This window comes from Chlorocebus sabaeus, chromosome 28 (genome assembly GCF_047675955.1).
Source record: "Chlorocebus sabaeus isolate Y175 chromosome 28, mChlSab1.0.hap1, whole genome shotgun sequence".
Lineage (NCBI taxonomy): Eukaryota > Metazoa > Chordata > Mammalia > Primates > Cercopithecidae > Chlorocebus > Chlorocebus sabaeus.
Genome location: NC_132931.1, coordinates 9,583,803 through 9,601,002, shown reverse-complemented (window position 1 = coordinate 9,601,002; position 17,200 = coordinate 9,583,803). Strand labels below are relative to the sequence as shown.

The 17,200-nt window shown below is 50.6% G+C and overlaps 1 protein-coding gene across 2 annotated transcripts; it reads right to left on the bottom strand.

The window, feature by feature from the left end:
* Positions 1 to 219: 219 nt before the first annotated feature.
* RHBDD2 (rhomboid domain containing 2) lies at positions 220 to 10,206 on the bottom strand. Of its 2 annotated transcripts, none has more exons than XM_008018366.3 (4): positions 9,948 to 10,206; positions 7,009 to 7,416; positions 5,394 to 5,544; positions 220 to 1,142 (listed from the first exon to the last, which is right to left on the bottom strand). In XM_008018366.3, the coding sequence occupies exons 1-4, from the start codon at positions 10,123 to 10,125 to the stop codon at positions 785 to 787; spliced, it is 1,095 nt and encodes a 364-aa protein (XP_008016557.3). In that variant the 5' UTR covers positions 10,126 to 10,206; the 3' UTR covers positions 220 to 784. The 2 variants fall into 2 exon arrangements, with proteins under 2 accessions (XP_008016557.3, XP_072868790.1); XM_073012689.1 differs by lacking the exon at positions 9,948 to 10,206 and adding an exon at positions 7,755 to 7,859.
* Positions 10,207 to 17,200: the final 6,994 nt, after the last annotated feature.

The window sequence follows — 17,200 nt, the reverse complement described above, 5'->3', positions numbered from 1 at the left end:
CAACACTCCCTCCCCTGCTGGTAACCATCTCACAGTTGCCCACTCCCCATGAGACCACCCCTCTCCTGATCTACTGAGCCCTGGTCACCTGCCCGGCCTGACCCTGGCGCATTTCTCCTCTCTGCTGCCACACCACACGTCACCATGGCCCAGATCTCAGTGCACTCCCTCTTCCCCAGCCAGACCACAAAGGAAACACACGTCAGCACGGCAGGTCAGAGACTGTTTCTTTATACAAAGGCAGACAACATGGACCCCTCAGCATGCTGCTGCAGTTCACGGGGGCCCGTCCCACCACTTCTGGGGAGAGGAATCGGGGTGGGGGCAACCGCGGCAGGGGAGAGACACTACACAGGCCTGGGACCGCCAAGCACACCAGCTGTGAGCTCCTGAAGGGCAGACGCACGGGCACAAGGACACTGTAATCACGAGCACGGCACAGCCACAGGGAGGAACGGGGGGGCTGGGGACAGACATCGGCAGCCACTGCCAACCGCTGCCCTCTTCTGCCACGAGTTCCTTGGCGAGGAGTCTTGTCTGTGTCACTGAAGAGCCAGTGACTTTGTGACGGCAGAACGTCTCGCTTTCTGCATCTGTAAGTTGGGCCAGTACACTGTACTCCACAGGGCTGCCGTGAGTGCAGATGAGACTGAAACAGGGACACTGATCAAAGTACCCAACACAGAGCCTGGCACATAGAGGTGTTCAATAAATAACTTCTGTCAGGAGAATCTTAAGGAGGACCTTCAGAAGGCCAAGTGAGATGACTTCCCTAGCAATTCTCTCAGGGCATGGGGACCCTGGAGGACTCCTTGGAGCCTGCAGCCCCCGGAGTGCCCAAGGCCCCAGAATACACTGTGCCAGGGCTGTTCACAGGGGTGGGGGGCTGGACACCCAGGGAGGTGCCTGCAGAAGCCGGGTAGACACTGGAGGAGGTGGGGTTTGGACCAAAGTGGTTCTGCACATAGCACAGGCCAGAGGCAGGCTGGTACGGAGGCAAGGTGGGCATGTGCCCGGGGGTGCAGGAGGGCCAGGAGGCCAGCTTCTGACCACTGGCGTGCTGTGTCTGGGACACAGGGTGGTTTGGGGACAGATGAGGGTGGCAGCTCTGTGTGGGGTAGGAGCCGGGCACAGGGTTCAGCCTAGAATGGAACGAGAGAGAAAATGGTCATTCAGCGAGTCATGCCAAGGTCACGGCATCTTGTTGTGCTTGAGGTTGACCCCGCTTTCTAGTACAATATGCCTTGGATGTTTTCTGTGACTTGCTCTAAGTACCAAGTGGGAGAAAGGTTAACCTCAACCAATCAGACCACAGAGGCCCAGAGAGGGCGGGACCAGTCGCAGTCCTACAGCAAGGGAGTTGCATGAAAGGACACTGTGTCTGCCACTGAGACCCCCGTAGGGATGACCTGCTCACAGCAGCTTCCAGACCAGATGGAGCGTCAGGACTAGGTCACAGCCGCCAGTGCCTATGTGGCTGGCTTAACAATCTTGCCCAAAGAGAAGGGATTCAGGTTGGGCGCAGTGGCTCACACCTGCAATCTCAGCACTTTGGGAGGCCGAGGCGGGTGGATCACCTGAGGTCAGGAGTTCGAGACCAGCCTGACCAACATGGAGAAACCCCGTCTCTACTAAGAATACAAAACTAGCCAGGCGTGGTGGCACGTGCCTGTAATCCCAGCTACTCGGGAGGCTGAGGCAGGAGAATCGCTTGAACCCGGGAGGCAGAGGTTGTGGTGAGCCAAGATCGCGCCATTGCACTCCAGCCTGGGCAACAAGAGTGAAACTCTGTCTCAAAAAAAAAAAAAAAAATTAGCCACGTGTGGTGGTAGGCACCTGTAGTCCCAGCTACTTGGAAGGCTGAGGCAGGAGAATCGCTTGAACCTGGGAGGCAGAGGTTGCAGTGAGCCGAGATCTTGCCACTGCACTCCAGCCTGGGCGACAGAGCAAGACTGTCTCATAAAAGAAAAAAAAAATTTTTTTAAAAAAATAAGCCAGGCCTGGTGGCACGTGCTTCTAGTCCCAGGTACTTGAGAGGCTGAGGCAGGAGGACTGCTTAAGCCCAGAAGTTTGAGGCTGCAGTGAGTTATGACTGTGCCACTGCACTCCAGCCTAGGCAACAGAGCAAGACCCTGTCCTAAAGAAAAAAAAAAGAAAAAAAGGCCAGGCGTGGTGGCTCAAGCCTGTAATCCCAGCACTTTGGGAGGCCGAGACAGGCAGATCACGAGGTCAGGAGATCGAGACCATCCTGGCTAACACGGTGAAACCCCGTCTCTACTAAAAAATACAAAAAAACTAGCCAGGCGCGGTTGCGGGCGCCTGTAGTCCCAGCTACTCGGGAGGCTGAGGCAGGAGAATGGTGTAAACCCGGAAGGCGGAGCCTGCAGTGAGCCGAGATCTAGCCACTGCACTCCAGCCTGGGCGACGAGCGAGACTCCGTCTCAAAAAAAAAAAAAAAGAAAAAAAAAAAAAAGAATTTTTATCAACAAGAGCCTCTGAGGAGACAAGCTGTCCAAACGGCCATCTTGCTGCCAAAATAAACATGTGTGTCATGACATGGCCCAGAACCCATTGTCAGGCTACCCGAAACACAATACTCTGTTCGGAGTGTCTGCTGCAGGCCCCAGACCTGAGGGACTGGACTCCATGTCACGTGGGGAACACAGAAGGAACACCATCTTCCTCTTAAACCCTAAGATCTGCCTGTCACGGCGAGGCAGGATCAGACCCAGCACTGGCTATGGCAGTGTCTGTGGGGCTGATTGCAATCAGCATGGAAGAACTTTCTCATCAGGGGCAGTCTTGGAGAGCGAGCTCTTGTTACGAGGGGTATGCGACGTACAGCTGGAGACCACCATCACCTATTACAGAGGGGATTCCTTGGTGACAGACAGTTTTCCAGATTCAATGAGAACGACTAAAAACCACAAAACACCTGGTCCTAAATGTACAGTCTCCCCCACATTGAGACCCCAGGAATTACTTGTCTGAAGCAATAATGCAGTGAGTCTACATTTCTGTTTTCCCAGCGGCCCTCCTGGCCTTTTAGAAAAATAGTCCAAGGGCTCTGAGCTGTTGACAGCTGGGAGCACCTCTTGGAAGATGCTCCACGGGGCAGCTTCCTATTCAACAAAAACCCCACATCCAAGCTAGCATGCAGGAGAAAATTTACTCTGCAGCTGGTGGTGGGCCAAAAAGGGCCATGACCAAGCACCTTGCCTTCTGATACAGTTTGGACGTTTCCTCTGCTCCAAATCACGTGCTGAAATGGATCTCTGGCCGGGTGTAGTGGTGGGCGCCTATAATCACAACTACTCGGGAGGCTAAGACAGGGGAATCGCTTGAACCCAGGAGGTGGAGGTTGCAGTGAGCTGAGATCATGCCCCTGCACTCCAGCCTGGGCCACAGACTGAGGCTCCGTTTCAAAAAAAAAAAAAAGAAACGTGATTCCCAGTGTTCCAGCGCTAGAGGTGGAGCTGAGTGAGAGGTGTCTGGGTCATGGGGGCAGATCTTGCATAAGTGGTTTGGCTTCCTCCCCGCAGTAATGAGTTCTCCCTCTGCATTTAGATGAGAGCTGGGTGTTTAAGAGCTGGCACCGCCCTCCCTCTCTCTCTCAATGTGTGGTGCCGCCTCCCCTTCCCCTATGATTGGAAGCTGCCTGAGGCCCCAACTGAAGCAGATGCAGGCGCCATGCTTCTAGTGTAGCCTATGGAGCTGTGAGCCAAATAAACCTCTTTTCTTATAAATGACCCAGGCTCAAGTATTTCTTTTTTTTTTTTTTTTTTTTCAGACGGAGTCTTGCTCTGTCTCCCAGGCTGGAGTGCAGTGGCACGATCTCGGCTCACTGCAAGCTCCACCTCCTGGGTTCATGCCATTCTCCTGCCTCAGCCTCCCAAGTAGCTGGGACCACAGGCACCCACCACTACGCCCAGCTAATTTTTTGTATTTTTTAGTAGAGACGGGGTTTCACTGTGTTAGCCAGGATGGTCTCGATCTCCTGACCTCATGACCCGCTCGCCTTGGCCTCCCGGAGTGCTGGGATTACAGGCGTGAGCCACCGCACCTGGCCTACATATTTCTTTATAGCAATACAAAATGGATGAACACGCCTTTCCCAGCAAGCTCCTTTTTTTGGGGGAGGACCACTGAAGGAAAGAAAAAATCCTACACTGTGAGGTCTTGGCATGGCCAGAAACCAGCGGAGAACTCAGAGGCAGGAGGCGCTGGGAACAGTGGGGAGGGAGGGAGGTGGCCTCCTAAGCAGGGGACGTGCTTCCAGATGGCCCTTCTCGATAGCCAGGCTCGTCTCAAATTCCTGACCTCATAAGATCTGCCCACCTCAGCCTCCCAAAATGTTGGGACTATAGGTGTGAGCCACTGCACCCAGCGCTGTCTGCACTTCTTATCAAGGCTACTGTGTGTCACAGCCCAGGCTGACCTGCAGTGGGTATGTCAATTAGATAGGGGGCTAATGTCAATTAGATAGGGGCCCTCCTGCCCAGCCTGTCTATAAGTCACTCAGGATCACATGTTAAGTGTCCTCAAATGCCTTCCCTTTCCTGCTGTCACTACTTCAGGAGCAGTTGTGCAGAATCCAGAATGCTCAGAAGACATCTGTGCATGATTTTCCAATCTGCTGCACCTCATTTCTTTATCACTCGTGGCAATAAACCAGCCACACCCTCTACATGCCCTGGAGTTGCTTTAATAATAAGGTTAGGCCAGGCTCAATGGCTCACACCTTAATCCCAGTACTTTGAGAAATCAAGGAAGGAATGCTTGAGACCAGGAGTTTGAGACCAGCCTGGGTAACATAGCAAGACCCCGTCCCTACAAAAAAATTTAAGTTAGCCAGGCATGGTGGTGTGTGCCTGTAGTCTCAGTTACTTGGGAGGCTGAGGTGGGAGGATCACTTGAACCCACAAGTGTGAGGCTGTAGTGGGCTATGATAATACCACTGCAATCCAGCCTGGGCAACAGGGCAAGGCCCTGTCTTCGAAAAAAAAAAAAAGAACAAAAAAACACAGTAAGATTTAACAGCATTTGGCCAGGGGCAGTGGCTCACAACTGTAATCCCAGCACTCTGGGAGGCCAAGGCAGGTGAATCACAAGGTCAGGAGTTCGAGACCAGCCTGGCCAACATGGTGAAACCCCATCTCTACTAAAAATACAAAAAATTAGCTGGACATAGTGGTGGGCACCTGTAATCCCAGACACTCAGGAGGCTGAGGCAGAAGAATCACTTGAACCTGGGAGGTGGAGGTTGCAGTGAGCTGATTGCACCACTGCACTTCAGCCCGGGCGACAGAGTGAGATTATGTCTCAAAAAATAACAACAACAATAAATTTAAAAATATATATATTTAACAGCACTTAAGAGTTCTGTCACTTACTTCCGGCTCTGGGCTGCCCTCCTTTCGGCTGAAGACCCCGAGACGTACTTGAACACGGATATCCTCCTCATCAGGCTGAAGGGGAAGGTCTGATCGAGCTTCAGCGCCACTCGCTCTGAGAGGTCGATGGAATAGCAGTACGTGAGGCCATCTGAGGTTGGCGTGTTAAGTGAAATCTGAGGCAGCAAAGGGAGGAGAGCCGAACACTCCCCAGGGAGAATACAGGTTCCCACTCACTCTACAGAAACCTTCATGCTTAGCACATCGCACACTCTGGCTAGAGTTTGCGAAAACCCAAAGCCAAAGGTGTCTTTGCTTTTTTTTTTGAGACGGAGTCTCGCCCTGTCGCCCAGGCTGGAGTGCAGGGGCACGATCTCGGCTCACTGCAAGCTCCGCCTCCCAGGTTCACGCCATTCTCTTGCCTCAGCCTCCTCAGTAGCTGGGACTACAGGTGCATGCCACCACACCCAGCTAATTTTTGTATTTTTAGTAGAGACGGTGTTTCACCATATTGGCCAGGCTGGTCTCAAACTCCTGACCTCGTGATCTGCCTGCCTCGGCCTCCCAAAGTGCTGGCATTACAGGCGTGAGCCACCGCGCCCGGTCCAGAGCCACAGGTTTCTATTCACTGTAGAATTCACCGGGAATGAAGGCGCCCAGCAGCAGGGGGGTATTAATGCTGTCCCTTCTCCTACACCCACCCGTGCCATCACTTGCACCCTTCTAGCCACTGCAGTCAGTCAGAAGCCAGCACATGCCTCTGCTGGTGTAGCGGGATGAGGCGGGAGGCGGTCCCAATATCCTCCCGAGGGTCTAACACCTCTTGTCCTTCTATCCCAAATAGAGGGCACCTGCCTCAGTGCGACCACGTGAGCTTCATGTGGGCCTCTCTGGCTGTGCTTCCTCCATACCCTGTCACCATCCCCAGCGACTTGGTGGCATCCTGGTCGGCTGACCTAAGTCACCCACCATGATTAGGCAGCCACAAGGATTCAGCCTTTGAAAAAAGGCTATGTTAGACTCTCCCGAAAACAGTTTAGAAACAAACCTCAAGTTTCAAGCTAATCTTCAAGTAACTTAACTGCCTATCAGAACAAAAGTCAACATTTTTTACAGGAAAACGACAAAATCTAGAGCCCCTAATACAGCATTCAGAGTGCCTAGCATAAAATAAAAAATTATCAGATATGAAAAAAAAGTAAAAAAAAAATTATGATCAGACGTGAGTCGAGCACGGTGGCTCACACCTGTAATGCCAGCACTTTGGGAGGCCAAGGCAGGTAGGTCACCTGAGGCCAGGAGTTTGAGACCAGCCTGGGCAACATGGTGAAACACTGTCTCTACTAAAAAGAAAATACAAAAATTAGCTGGGTGTGGTGGTGCACACCTGTAGTCCCAGCTACTCGGAGGGCTGAGGCAGGAGGATTGCTTGAGATCAGGAGGCAGAGATTGCAGTGACTTGAGATCGCACCATTGCACTCCAGCCTAGGTGACAGAGACTGTTTCAAAAAAATAAAAAATAAGCCTAACTCTTATCTACTTGGCACCCCAGACCCTCCAGCCTGGTTCACCCTTTGACATGCATTGTTCTACAGCTCTCTGCTAGGAAGGATACAGGCCAGCCCGATGGAGAGCCCACAGACATTACTGAGGAAAGAGGTCTGGGGAATGAGCCACGAGGCACCCAGCAGCAGCCATGGAACCAGGACTGAGGGCACAACCATGCCAAACACCAGGGCCCGCCTCATCCGAGAACGGACGGTGGTGACTCCTAGCATGGCAAAGGCCACTGGGGTGAAACCTCTGGCATCCTCCACTTCTCCCAGCTTCGACAGTGACGACACAGCCTCGAATGACAGGAAGATGATAGCAGAGAAGATGGCGAAGATCACGGTGAAGAAGCAGTGGCGGACGGTGCCCACGGTTCTCTCGAAATTGCCAGCAAAGCGCCAGATGATGATAGCGCCACAGAGCAGGGAGATGGGATTCTCGTAGACAAAGATGTAGGTTACCAGCCTGTAAACTGCAGAGGGAGCCGGGTCAGAGGCCTGGCGGTGGGTTGCTCCCAGGAGGGAAGCCAGGTTATAAGCCGCTTAGGAAAGGCAAAAAGCCCCCGTGACAGAGAAGTGAGAGCCAGCGAGTCACAGCAGGAGGCAATACAAGCAGTGCGTTCCACAATGAAGGGCCCACAGCCTCAAAGGAGAGGCAGGAATGTCTAATTCCTACACTTCCCCAGGCCTGGAGCAACTCTTAGTGGTAACTGACTTCCAGAGGGAAAAAAATAATACTTTTCGGTAGAGGGCAGTCTCTGAATTTGTAAAGTGCTTTATAATCCTTTTTTAGGTTTTCATACTGACCTACCTCACTGGGCAGTCTGAGGGTTAATTAAGTGTAACAGCTTCGGGGTGGATTGAGTGGGTGTCACTTAACACTCTGTGTGCCAGTCTCCTCTGCTGTAATCCTGACCCCTCCTTCCATAGTGGCTGTTCAGAGGAAGAAAAAAGGGACGATGAATTATTTTGCAGCTGTAAGAATTATAACACTATCATTAACAATAAAGATTATAGAAATTAGAAGTCTCCCTGGAAAGCGCTTATCCGATCTTACAGGTAGACTGATACTTTATATGTAATAAGACATCAAAGAATCCTCCTTTTTCCTTTTTTTAAATTTTTATTTGTAGAGATGAGGTCTTGCTATGTTGCCCAGGCTAGCCTTGAATTCCTGGCCTCAAGTGATCCTCCTGCCTTGACTTCCCAAAGTGCTGAAACTACAGGTATGAACCATCATTCCCGGCCTACTTTCATTTGTCTAAAAGCACTTATCGCCAGGCATGGTGGCTCACACCTGTAATCCCAGCATTTTGGGAGGCTTAGGTGGAAGGATCACTTGAGCCCAGGAGTCCAAGACCAGCCTGGGTAACACAGTGAGACCCATCTTTAAAAACACACTTTAAAAATTAGTCAGGTTTGGTGATGTGTACTTGTAGTCCCAGCTACTTGGGAGGCTGAGGCAGGAGGCTCGCTGGAGTCCAGGAGTTGAAAGCTGCAGTAAGCTATGATTGCATCTCTGTACTCCAGCCTGGGTAACAGAGAAAGACCCTATCTCTAAAAAAATTTTAGAAGTGGTTATCTCTAAGTACTTTTATGTCCCTGCAGGCCAAAACACGACTAAACTCAAGGAGGGAGACCAAAGAACTGACGGTAGTACTGGACTTGGGAGTCTAAAGACTTGGAGTGGAATCTCGGCTCTATTACATCCAGGCTGGCTGAGTTTAATCATATCACAGGTCCTCTAGGCATCAGTTTCCTCACTGTAAAGTAACAGAATTAGATTGAGGCCTTTAAATGTCCCTTACGTCTCTAATGATCACATATCCACAAAACTCACACCCAGGGAAGCAGTGAACTCCAGAAAGTGGGAGGTTAAGGTTAGGGTTGGCATTTTGCTTCTGTCCGTGAGGTGGTGCTGTTTAGGGTGGGGGGAACAGTTTTAGATTTCAGTAGGGAAGCAGGCTATGGAACCATATACCTCAGCCTGGCCATCTCCAGAGGCTTCATTATCTGAAGAGTACTTCATTATTTGTTGAGTATTTCCAAAATTGAAATTCCCAGTATAAATATGAAAAGATTCTAGAAGCAACTCTACATGATTTGGAGATTATCTACCCGAAGGCTCTAGTTCCAAAACATCACAGAATAAAAACAAAAATCTAGATTCCTATCTCAGTTGTACGATGCAACAGCTCTGCCATTGTCTGCATGAAACCTCAATCTTATCTAGGTCCTGCGTCATGGGATCTTTGTGAGGGTTAAATGAAATTAATACATATGAGCGTGTGTGCTTTGCAAAACAGCAGGAGATACACAAATTTCCTGTGTTCCTGAGGAAGACACGGAGATTAGGAATGTCTTTTAGGAATGGATGTTTATACTTAATTGGTTTGCAAAATATCTCTCCCTAGAGAAAAACAAACACTTCTCTCTAAAGGCAGAAGACACCCTGGTGCCCCCATGAGCTGGGAATGAGTCAAGATTAAGATACAAATGAAAAAGCACAAGAAAATTCCAAATCTCAAGAGGGCAGGACGTTTATAGGGCTTATAGGGGTTTCTAGATAAAGTCCAATTGTCGTGATGTAGGTGAGAGAAAATGTTTTTCAGTGGGGCTTAGGCCTAAAGCAGACGTAGGTGTGTATGTGAAACGGGAGGGGGAGAAGAAAAATCTTTACCCTTGGAAAGCGAGCATGGGTTTGCTAGCGAATGGATTTGGGGCCTAGACCGGTCTGGTGGCGACAGGGAAGGGAATAAATTCGGGTAGGGAAGGGATTACAGTGATGACGAAGATGAGGTCTGCAGACAAAGGTATGGAACATGGAGAGCAAGAGACGGTGCTGGAGGTCGGTCCTCCGAGGGGCGGGCACGGTGATGCGGCGCGAGACAGGGGGAGATTGGCGGTGAGGCCTGAAGGGGCGAGTCCTGGAGGCTGGAGCCCAGGAACTGGCAAAGTCGGAGGACAAGGGCTCGCCCCGCGATCCCGGCCCGCCCCTGCTCACCTTGCCAGTTGCGCAGGGCCTCGGACTTCAGCGTGAGTCCCGAGGGCGCCAGGGGCGGCTGCAGCAGGAACAGACGAGGCCCGGAAACCAGCAGCGAGAGCAGCGCAGTGAAGAAGGTGGCGGATGGCACCTCGGGACACAAGCACCAGCTGCGACACCCGGGCCCCGAGGCCGCCATGGCCGCCGTCGTTCCCGCGCTCCGCCTCGATGCCGGCTGCCGGTCCTCGGCTCCTTCCGCCTCCTCGCGGCAGTTTCCCTTGGCAACAGCGGAGGAGCCGACCGGAAGCCACACCTCCCCGTGGCCCCGCCCCACGCCAAGTTGCCCAATCCGGTCTCGCCGATCAGCCCGCCCCCGCGCGTGGGAGGCCGGGAGTTGAGGGAGGTCGGGGCCACTTCCGGGCAGGAATGTTCCAGCACCGTGTTTGATTCTGTCCTACCGCGCTGGAATTGAAACTGCTCCTATAAACTTTATGAAATTAATCAGGGAAGAAGGGAGGGGGGAAAACAAAAATAAAGGAAGCTTGCAGCACACTCAGCGTTCATCACTAGGTCACCTTGCTCTCCTGCCTGCTTGCTCGTAGCTCTGCCTGTCGGCTATGATAGGTGCCCATCGTCTGTCCTAGAATCAGGTAGACCCTGTCACAAGATAACGATTCCCCTTAACTCCATAGGTAACAACTTGAACATTATGAAACATTTTCCCTTTGAGATATTCTTTCAGGTCCCGCATACCAGCATAATTACATCAGTTGTTCTGAAGGAGCTCACAGAAGCAGACTCATTGGGGACTGCAGTTTCCATATCCTGAGGATTTCATCCTCCTTACCCTGACCAGTCAATGACCCCAATTTTCCAGCCCCTTACCCTTCACAATGCCCTTTAAAATCCTAGCCCGGAACTCCCTAGAGAAGATGGATTTGATGGTCTCCCCCTATCTCCTCTTAGGCACCCTGCCATGATTAAACCCTTTTTCTGCTGATAACCTTGCTTCCTCAGTGTAACTGGTCTGTTACTGCACAGCGGGCAGAGGCACCTGTTGGTCCTGTAACAATACCTCATGATTATTATGTCTTACGGCTCACAGAACTCTTTCGTATCACGATCGCCCCATCTGTATTCATCCCTATTACACCAAAGAGGGAACAGGACTAGGGAGGGCCCCGGGTAATTCAGTTACATGGCAAAGACAGAATTAGAACTCAGTTCCTCCTGCTGTGGCCTGAAATTGGCCTCCAGTACTGAAATTGGCCTCCAGTACAGCCAGGCGCAGCTTCATCTTCAGATTGAAGAAAAGGGGCAGGAGGCTGGGCGCGGTGGCTCACGCATGTAATCCCAGCAGTTTGGGAGACCAAGGCGGGCGGATCAAGAGGTCAAGAGTTGGAGACCAGCCTGGCCAACATGGTTAAACCCCGTCTCTAATAAAACTACAAAAATTAGCTGGGCACGGTGGTGTGTGCCTAAAATCCCAGCTACTTGGGAGGCTGAGGCAGGAGAATTGCTTGAACCCGGGAGGCGGAGGTTTCAGTGAGCGGAGATCGCACCACTGCGCTCCAGCCTGGGTGACAGCAAGACTATCTCGGGGGGAGGAAAAAAAAAGAAAAAGAAAAGAAAAGGGACAGGAAATGGGTGAGGGATTCTATGAAGGGATTCAAAAGTTAGGGATGTAATAGAACACTCATAATCGAGATCTATTTTCAAACTTTACAGTTTGAAATGTCATTCAACTGTATGCTGGAATGTCATTCCCCCAATTACAGATGTTTCTAAAGGGGTGGTAACTTGCCAAAGGTCACCAGTGGAAAGTAGTAAAACTAAGATTTGTTTCGTTTTGTTTTTTCTTTTTGAGACGGAGCCTCACTCTGTTGCCCGGGCTGGAGAGCAGGGGCACGATCTCAGCTCACTGCAACCTCCACCTCCCGGGTTCAAGTGATTCTCCTGCCTCAGCCTCCCCAGTAGCTGGGATTACAGGCACCTGCCACTATGCGCAGCTAACATTTTGTATTTTTAGTAGAAACGGGGTTCCACTATGTTGGCTGGTCTCAAACTCCTGACCTCATGATTCACCCACCTTGGCGTCCCAAAGTGCTGGGAGTACAGGCTGAGCCGCCACACCCAGCCCTAAAACTAAGATTTGAATACAAGGTTGTTGAGTCCCAGCCTTCTGATCTTTTCACTGTTTTCCTGAAATATGTTGCCCACCGACTGTACACAAATTTGACTTGAGGCTGCATAGACTACTGAAAAAATACCGGTGGCTTCACTCTCTGTGCTGATACGGTGGATAACAGGTCTATTCTTTTTTTTTTTTTTTTTTGAGACAGAGTTCTCTCTTGTTGTACAGGCTGGAGTGCAATGGCGCGGTCTTGGCTCACTGCTGGCGCGGTCTTGGCTCACTGCAACCTCCGCCTCCTGGGTACAAGCGATTCTCCTGCCTCAGCCTCCCGAGTAGCTGAGATTACAGGCGCCTTCCACCATGCCAAGCTAATTTTTTGTGTATTTTTAGTAGAGACGGGGTTTCACCGTGTAGGCCAGGCTGGTCTTGAACTCCTGACCTCAGGTGATCCACCCACCTCGGCCCCCTTTTTTTTTTTTAAATGGAGTTTCGCTCTTGTCACCCAGGCTGGAGTGCAATGGTGCAATCTTGGCTCACTGTAACCTCCGCCTCCTGGGTTCAACCGATTCTCCCACCTCAGCCTCCCTAGTAACTGGGATTACAGGTGCCTGCCACCACTGCCGGCTATTTTTTGTTTTTTTTAGTAGAAATGGGGTTTTGCCATGTTAGCCAGGCTGGTCTCAAACTCCTGACCTCAGGTGATACGCCCGCCTCAGCCTCCCAAAGTGCAACAGGTCTATTCTTGACCCTCTCCTTCCCATCTACCCCTTCTGCAGTTCACGCAGTGTTTGTCTTCCTCTCCAGATACGGATCCTGTCACCCAACCCCTCTTCCACGAGGTCACCTCCTGTGAGCTCTGAACCCATCATTTCCTCCTTTTCTCTTTCAGACTAGGAGTGCTAGTGGCTCCCTGCCAATGCTAGTCCCTGAATCCCCCCACCATCTGTTCTTTGTTCTCCTTAACTCTGCAACATCTTTTATTTTTTTTCAGTTAGACCTTCCTTTTTTTTTCCTTTTTCCTTTTTTTTTTTTTTTTTTGAGACAGAGTCTCACTCTGGCTGGAGTGCAGTGGCGCGATCTCCGCTCACTGCAACCTCTGCCACCCAGATTCAAGCAATTCTCATGCCTCAGCCTCCTGAGTCCCGAGTAGCTGGGACTACAGGTGTGCATCACCATGCCCGGCTAATTTTTGCATTTTTAGTAGATATGGGATGGGATTTTACCATGTTGGCCAGGCTGGTCTTGAACTCCCGACCTCAGGTGATAAGCCCGCCTTGACCTCTCAAAGTGCTGGGATTACAGGCATGAGCCACCGTGCCCAGCGGTACCTTCAAGGGGACTACCTATTTCTCTTTCTTTTCTTTTTTTTTTTTTTTTGAGACGGAGTCTCACTCTATCGCCCAAGCCCAAGCTCCGCCTCCCGGGTTCATGCCATTCTCCTGCCTTAGCCTCCCAAGTAGCTGGGACTATAGGCGCTCGCCACCATGCCTGGCTAAATTTTTTTGTATTTTTAGTAGAGACGGGGTTTCACCATGTTGGCCAGAATGGTCTCGATCTCCTGACCTTGTGATCCACCCACCTCGGCCTCCCAAAGTGCTGGGATTACAGGCTTGAGCCATTGCGCCTGGCCGGCCCTATTTCTCTTTCTCCAGTGACCCTGCCCAGTACTCCCTCCCCTCACATGGTAGAGGTATTTGGCTCCTTCCCCATACACTCACCCTAGTGTTATCAGCTGCTTGCTTGTGGCCGCAGGCTTTGGTTTGACTCAGCTGTAACTGCTGCCCCCACAGCTTAGAAGCTCCTGCTGGCTCTGAAGGAGGGAGGCTAAATTTTGGGGCTTGTGTGTTCTGCTTCATTAGCACAAACATAGCTCACTGCAGCCTTGACCTCCTAGGATCAAGGGATCCTCCTGACTCAGCCTCCCAAGTAGCTGGAACCACAGGTGCATGCTACCACACCTAGCTAGCTTCTTCTTTTTTGTAGAGATGAGATCTTGCCCTGTTGCTCAGGCTGGTTGTGAACTCCTGGGCTTGAGCAATCCTCCCGCCTTGGCCTTGCAAATTGCTGGGATGACAGGTGTGAGCCACCATGCCTAGCCTGTTGTGTGCTTTTTACATAGTTACTCATTAAATTTTCACATCGCTTGTGAGGCTGGTTCTGTAATTACCCCCATTTTACAGATGAAGCAATAGAGATACAGAGAAGTTAAGTAACTTAAAATTAGGCAACTAGTCTTCCAGGAATTTTTTATTTTATTTTTATTTTTTTGAGACGGAGTCTCAGTCCGTTACCCAGACTGAAATACAGTGGTGTAATCTCTGCTTACTGTAAACTCCTCCTCCCTGGTTCAAGCAATTCTCTGCCTCAGCCTCCCAAGTAGCTGGGATTACAGGCGTGCCACCACGCCCAGCTGATTTTTGTGTTTTTATAGAGACGGTGTTTCACCATATTGACCAGGCTGGTCTTAAACTCCTGACCTCGTGATCCACCCGCCTCGGCTTCCCAAAGTGCTGAGATTACAGGCGTGAGCCACCACGCCCAGGCTCTTCCAGGAATCTTTTCAGACTTCTTCCCCTCCGATCTTCCCTGAGTTTCCATCACGCGTCCTGTGACATCATAGCTTTGGTAGCACCTCCTGTATTATACTATCATTGCGTATTTGTGCCAGTAATTGTGAGCTTAACTAAGGGCAGAAGCCATGTCTGATTTATACCTGTGTCTGTATCCACAGCCCCGGCACCTAACACACGGTGGGGACACAGAAAATGTTCAATGCAAAGTTCTTAGCCCTGATGCCTTTGGAATGTGACCTTCTACTTCCCTTCCTTGTCTCTTCTCCAGTAGCCGAGGGTTCTCATGTAATCGAGACCCCTGGGGACTGTTATAACAACAGCCACCATCCCGGATGCATTTCACGTTGGATTTCTGGCAAGAATTTCAAGATATTTTTTGAAGAGGAGACCAGGGCTACACCAGTCTAGGATGGCATGACCAGTCAGCCCACCTAGGTCTCTGTAGAAAAGAGTTTTCTACGTTTGCTGTGCAGAGGGTTTTGGCTCAGAGAGGGCAGATGCAGAATATATTCACATTTCCCTTAAAGGAAACCTGGGATTACAGGTGTGAGACACTGTACTCGGCCTTTTTTTTTTTTTTTTTTTTTGAGATGGAGTTTCGATTTTGTTCCCTAGGTTGGAGTGCAATGGTATGATCTCTGCTCACCGCAACCTCCGCCTCCCGGGTTCAAGCGATTCTCCTGCTTCAGCCTCCCGAGTAGCTAGGATTACAGGCATGTGCTAGCATGCCCAGCTAATTTTGTATTTTTAGTAGAGACGGGATTTCTCCGTGTTGGTCAGGCTGGTCTCGAACTCCCGACCTCAGGTGATCCACTCACCTCAGTCTCCCAAAGTGCTGGGATTACAGGTGTGAGTCACCGCACCTGGCCCACTGGGCCTTTTTGTTGTTGCTGTCTGTTTGTTTGTTTGTATAGACAGAGGTCTCACTGTGTTGCCCAGGCTCGTCTCAACCTCTTGGGCTGAAGTGATCCTCTTGCCTGGGCCTCCCAAAGTGTTGGGATTACAGGCATGAACAAGCCACTGTGTCCAGCCAAAAACCAGGACATAAATACCATGTGATACTGGCCATTTTCTGTAATGTTCCCTTAAAGGAACCATTAATGGTTCCTACATTAGCATTTGAGAAAAGGCCAGTGTGGAGCTGGTGGAACTCGGGCTGGAAGTCAGGAAGAAGCAGGACCTCGAACTCCTGGCCTCAGGTGATCTGGCTGTTTCACTCACTGCCTGAGTCATCTTGTGTAAGGAAGCCTCAGTTTCCTCGTCTGTAAAATGGTAGCTAAGTCTTGCAGGGTTTTGATGAAGAAAACAGATGAGAAGGCTGACCGAGGGGCTAATAGGATGTGAGGAGATCACACTGCGAGTTAGTGGAAGAGCTAGGATTTGAACTTGGGTCGTTAGGTCTCTAAAGTTGTTCTATTTCTTTTTATTTTTTTGAGACAGAGTCTCACTCTGTTGCCCAGGCTGGAGTGCAGTGGCGTGATCTCGGTTCACTGCAACCTCCACCTCCCGGGTTCAAGTGATTCTCCTGCCTTAGCCTCCCGAGTAGCTGGGATTACAGGCATGCACCACCACACCCGCTGATTTTTGTATTTTTAGTAGAGACGGGGTTTTACCATGTTGGCTAGGCTGGTCTCGAACTCCTGGCCTCAAGTGATTTGCCCGCCTCAGCCGCCTAAAGTGCTAGGATTACAGACGTGAGCCACCGCACCCGGCCAAGTTGTTCTATTTCTACCACTACACACATCTCTATCGTGGCAGTTATAACATGGTATTTACGTCCTAGTTTTTGGCCAGTCACAGTGGCTCACACCTGTAATGCCAGCACTTTGGGAAGCCCAGGCAGGAGGATCACTTGAGCTCAAGAGTTTGAGACCAGCCTGGGTAACACAGTGAGATTCCTGTCTGTACAAACAACGAACAAGCAAAAAAGAAAGGCCAGGTGCAATGGCTCACACCTGTCATCTCAGCACTTTGGGAGGCCAAAGCAGGAGGACTGCTTGAGCGATGAGTTTGAGACTAGCCCTTGGGCAACATAGTGAGACCCCCATCTCTATTATATTTTAAAAATTATTTTAAAAGAAGTCCTGGTGGTTGTGTCTGTCTCTCTTCCCAGACTGGGAGCTTCTTGAGGGACAGGACCATATAGGGTCCTGCACATAGTAGGCCCTCAGGAAATGTCTGAAAGGAAGGAAGGATGGAAGAAAGGAAGGAAGGAAGGAAGTCTCTTTGAATCCTTTGACTTTTGGCAGTTCTTACTCCTTTTTGTCATATCTGACATATCCAGTGAAACTTAGGGACTCCTCATGTGAACGATGCTTTTTTTTTTTTTTTTGAGACAGGATCTCATTCTGTTCTCATTCTGTTGCCCAGGTTGGAGTGCTTGGTACAATCATAGCTCACTGCAGCCTTCCACTTCTGGGCTGAAGCAATCTTTCTGCTTCAGCATCCTGAGTAGCTCAGACTGCAGACATGTGCCACCACGCCTGGCTAATTTTTGTATTTTTTGTAGAGACAGGGTCTCACTATGTTGTCTAAGCTGGTCTCGAACTCCTGGCCTCAAGCAGTCC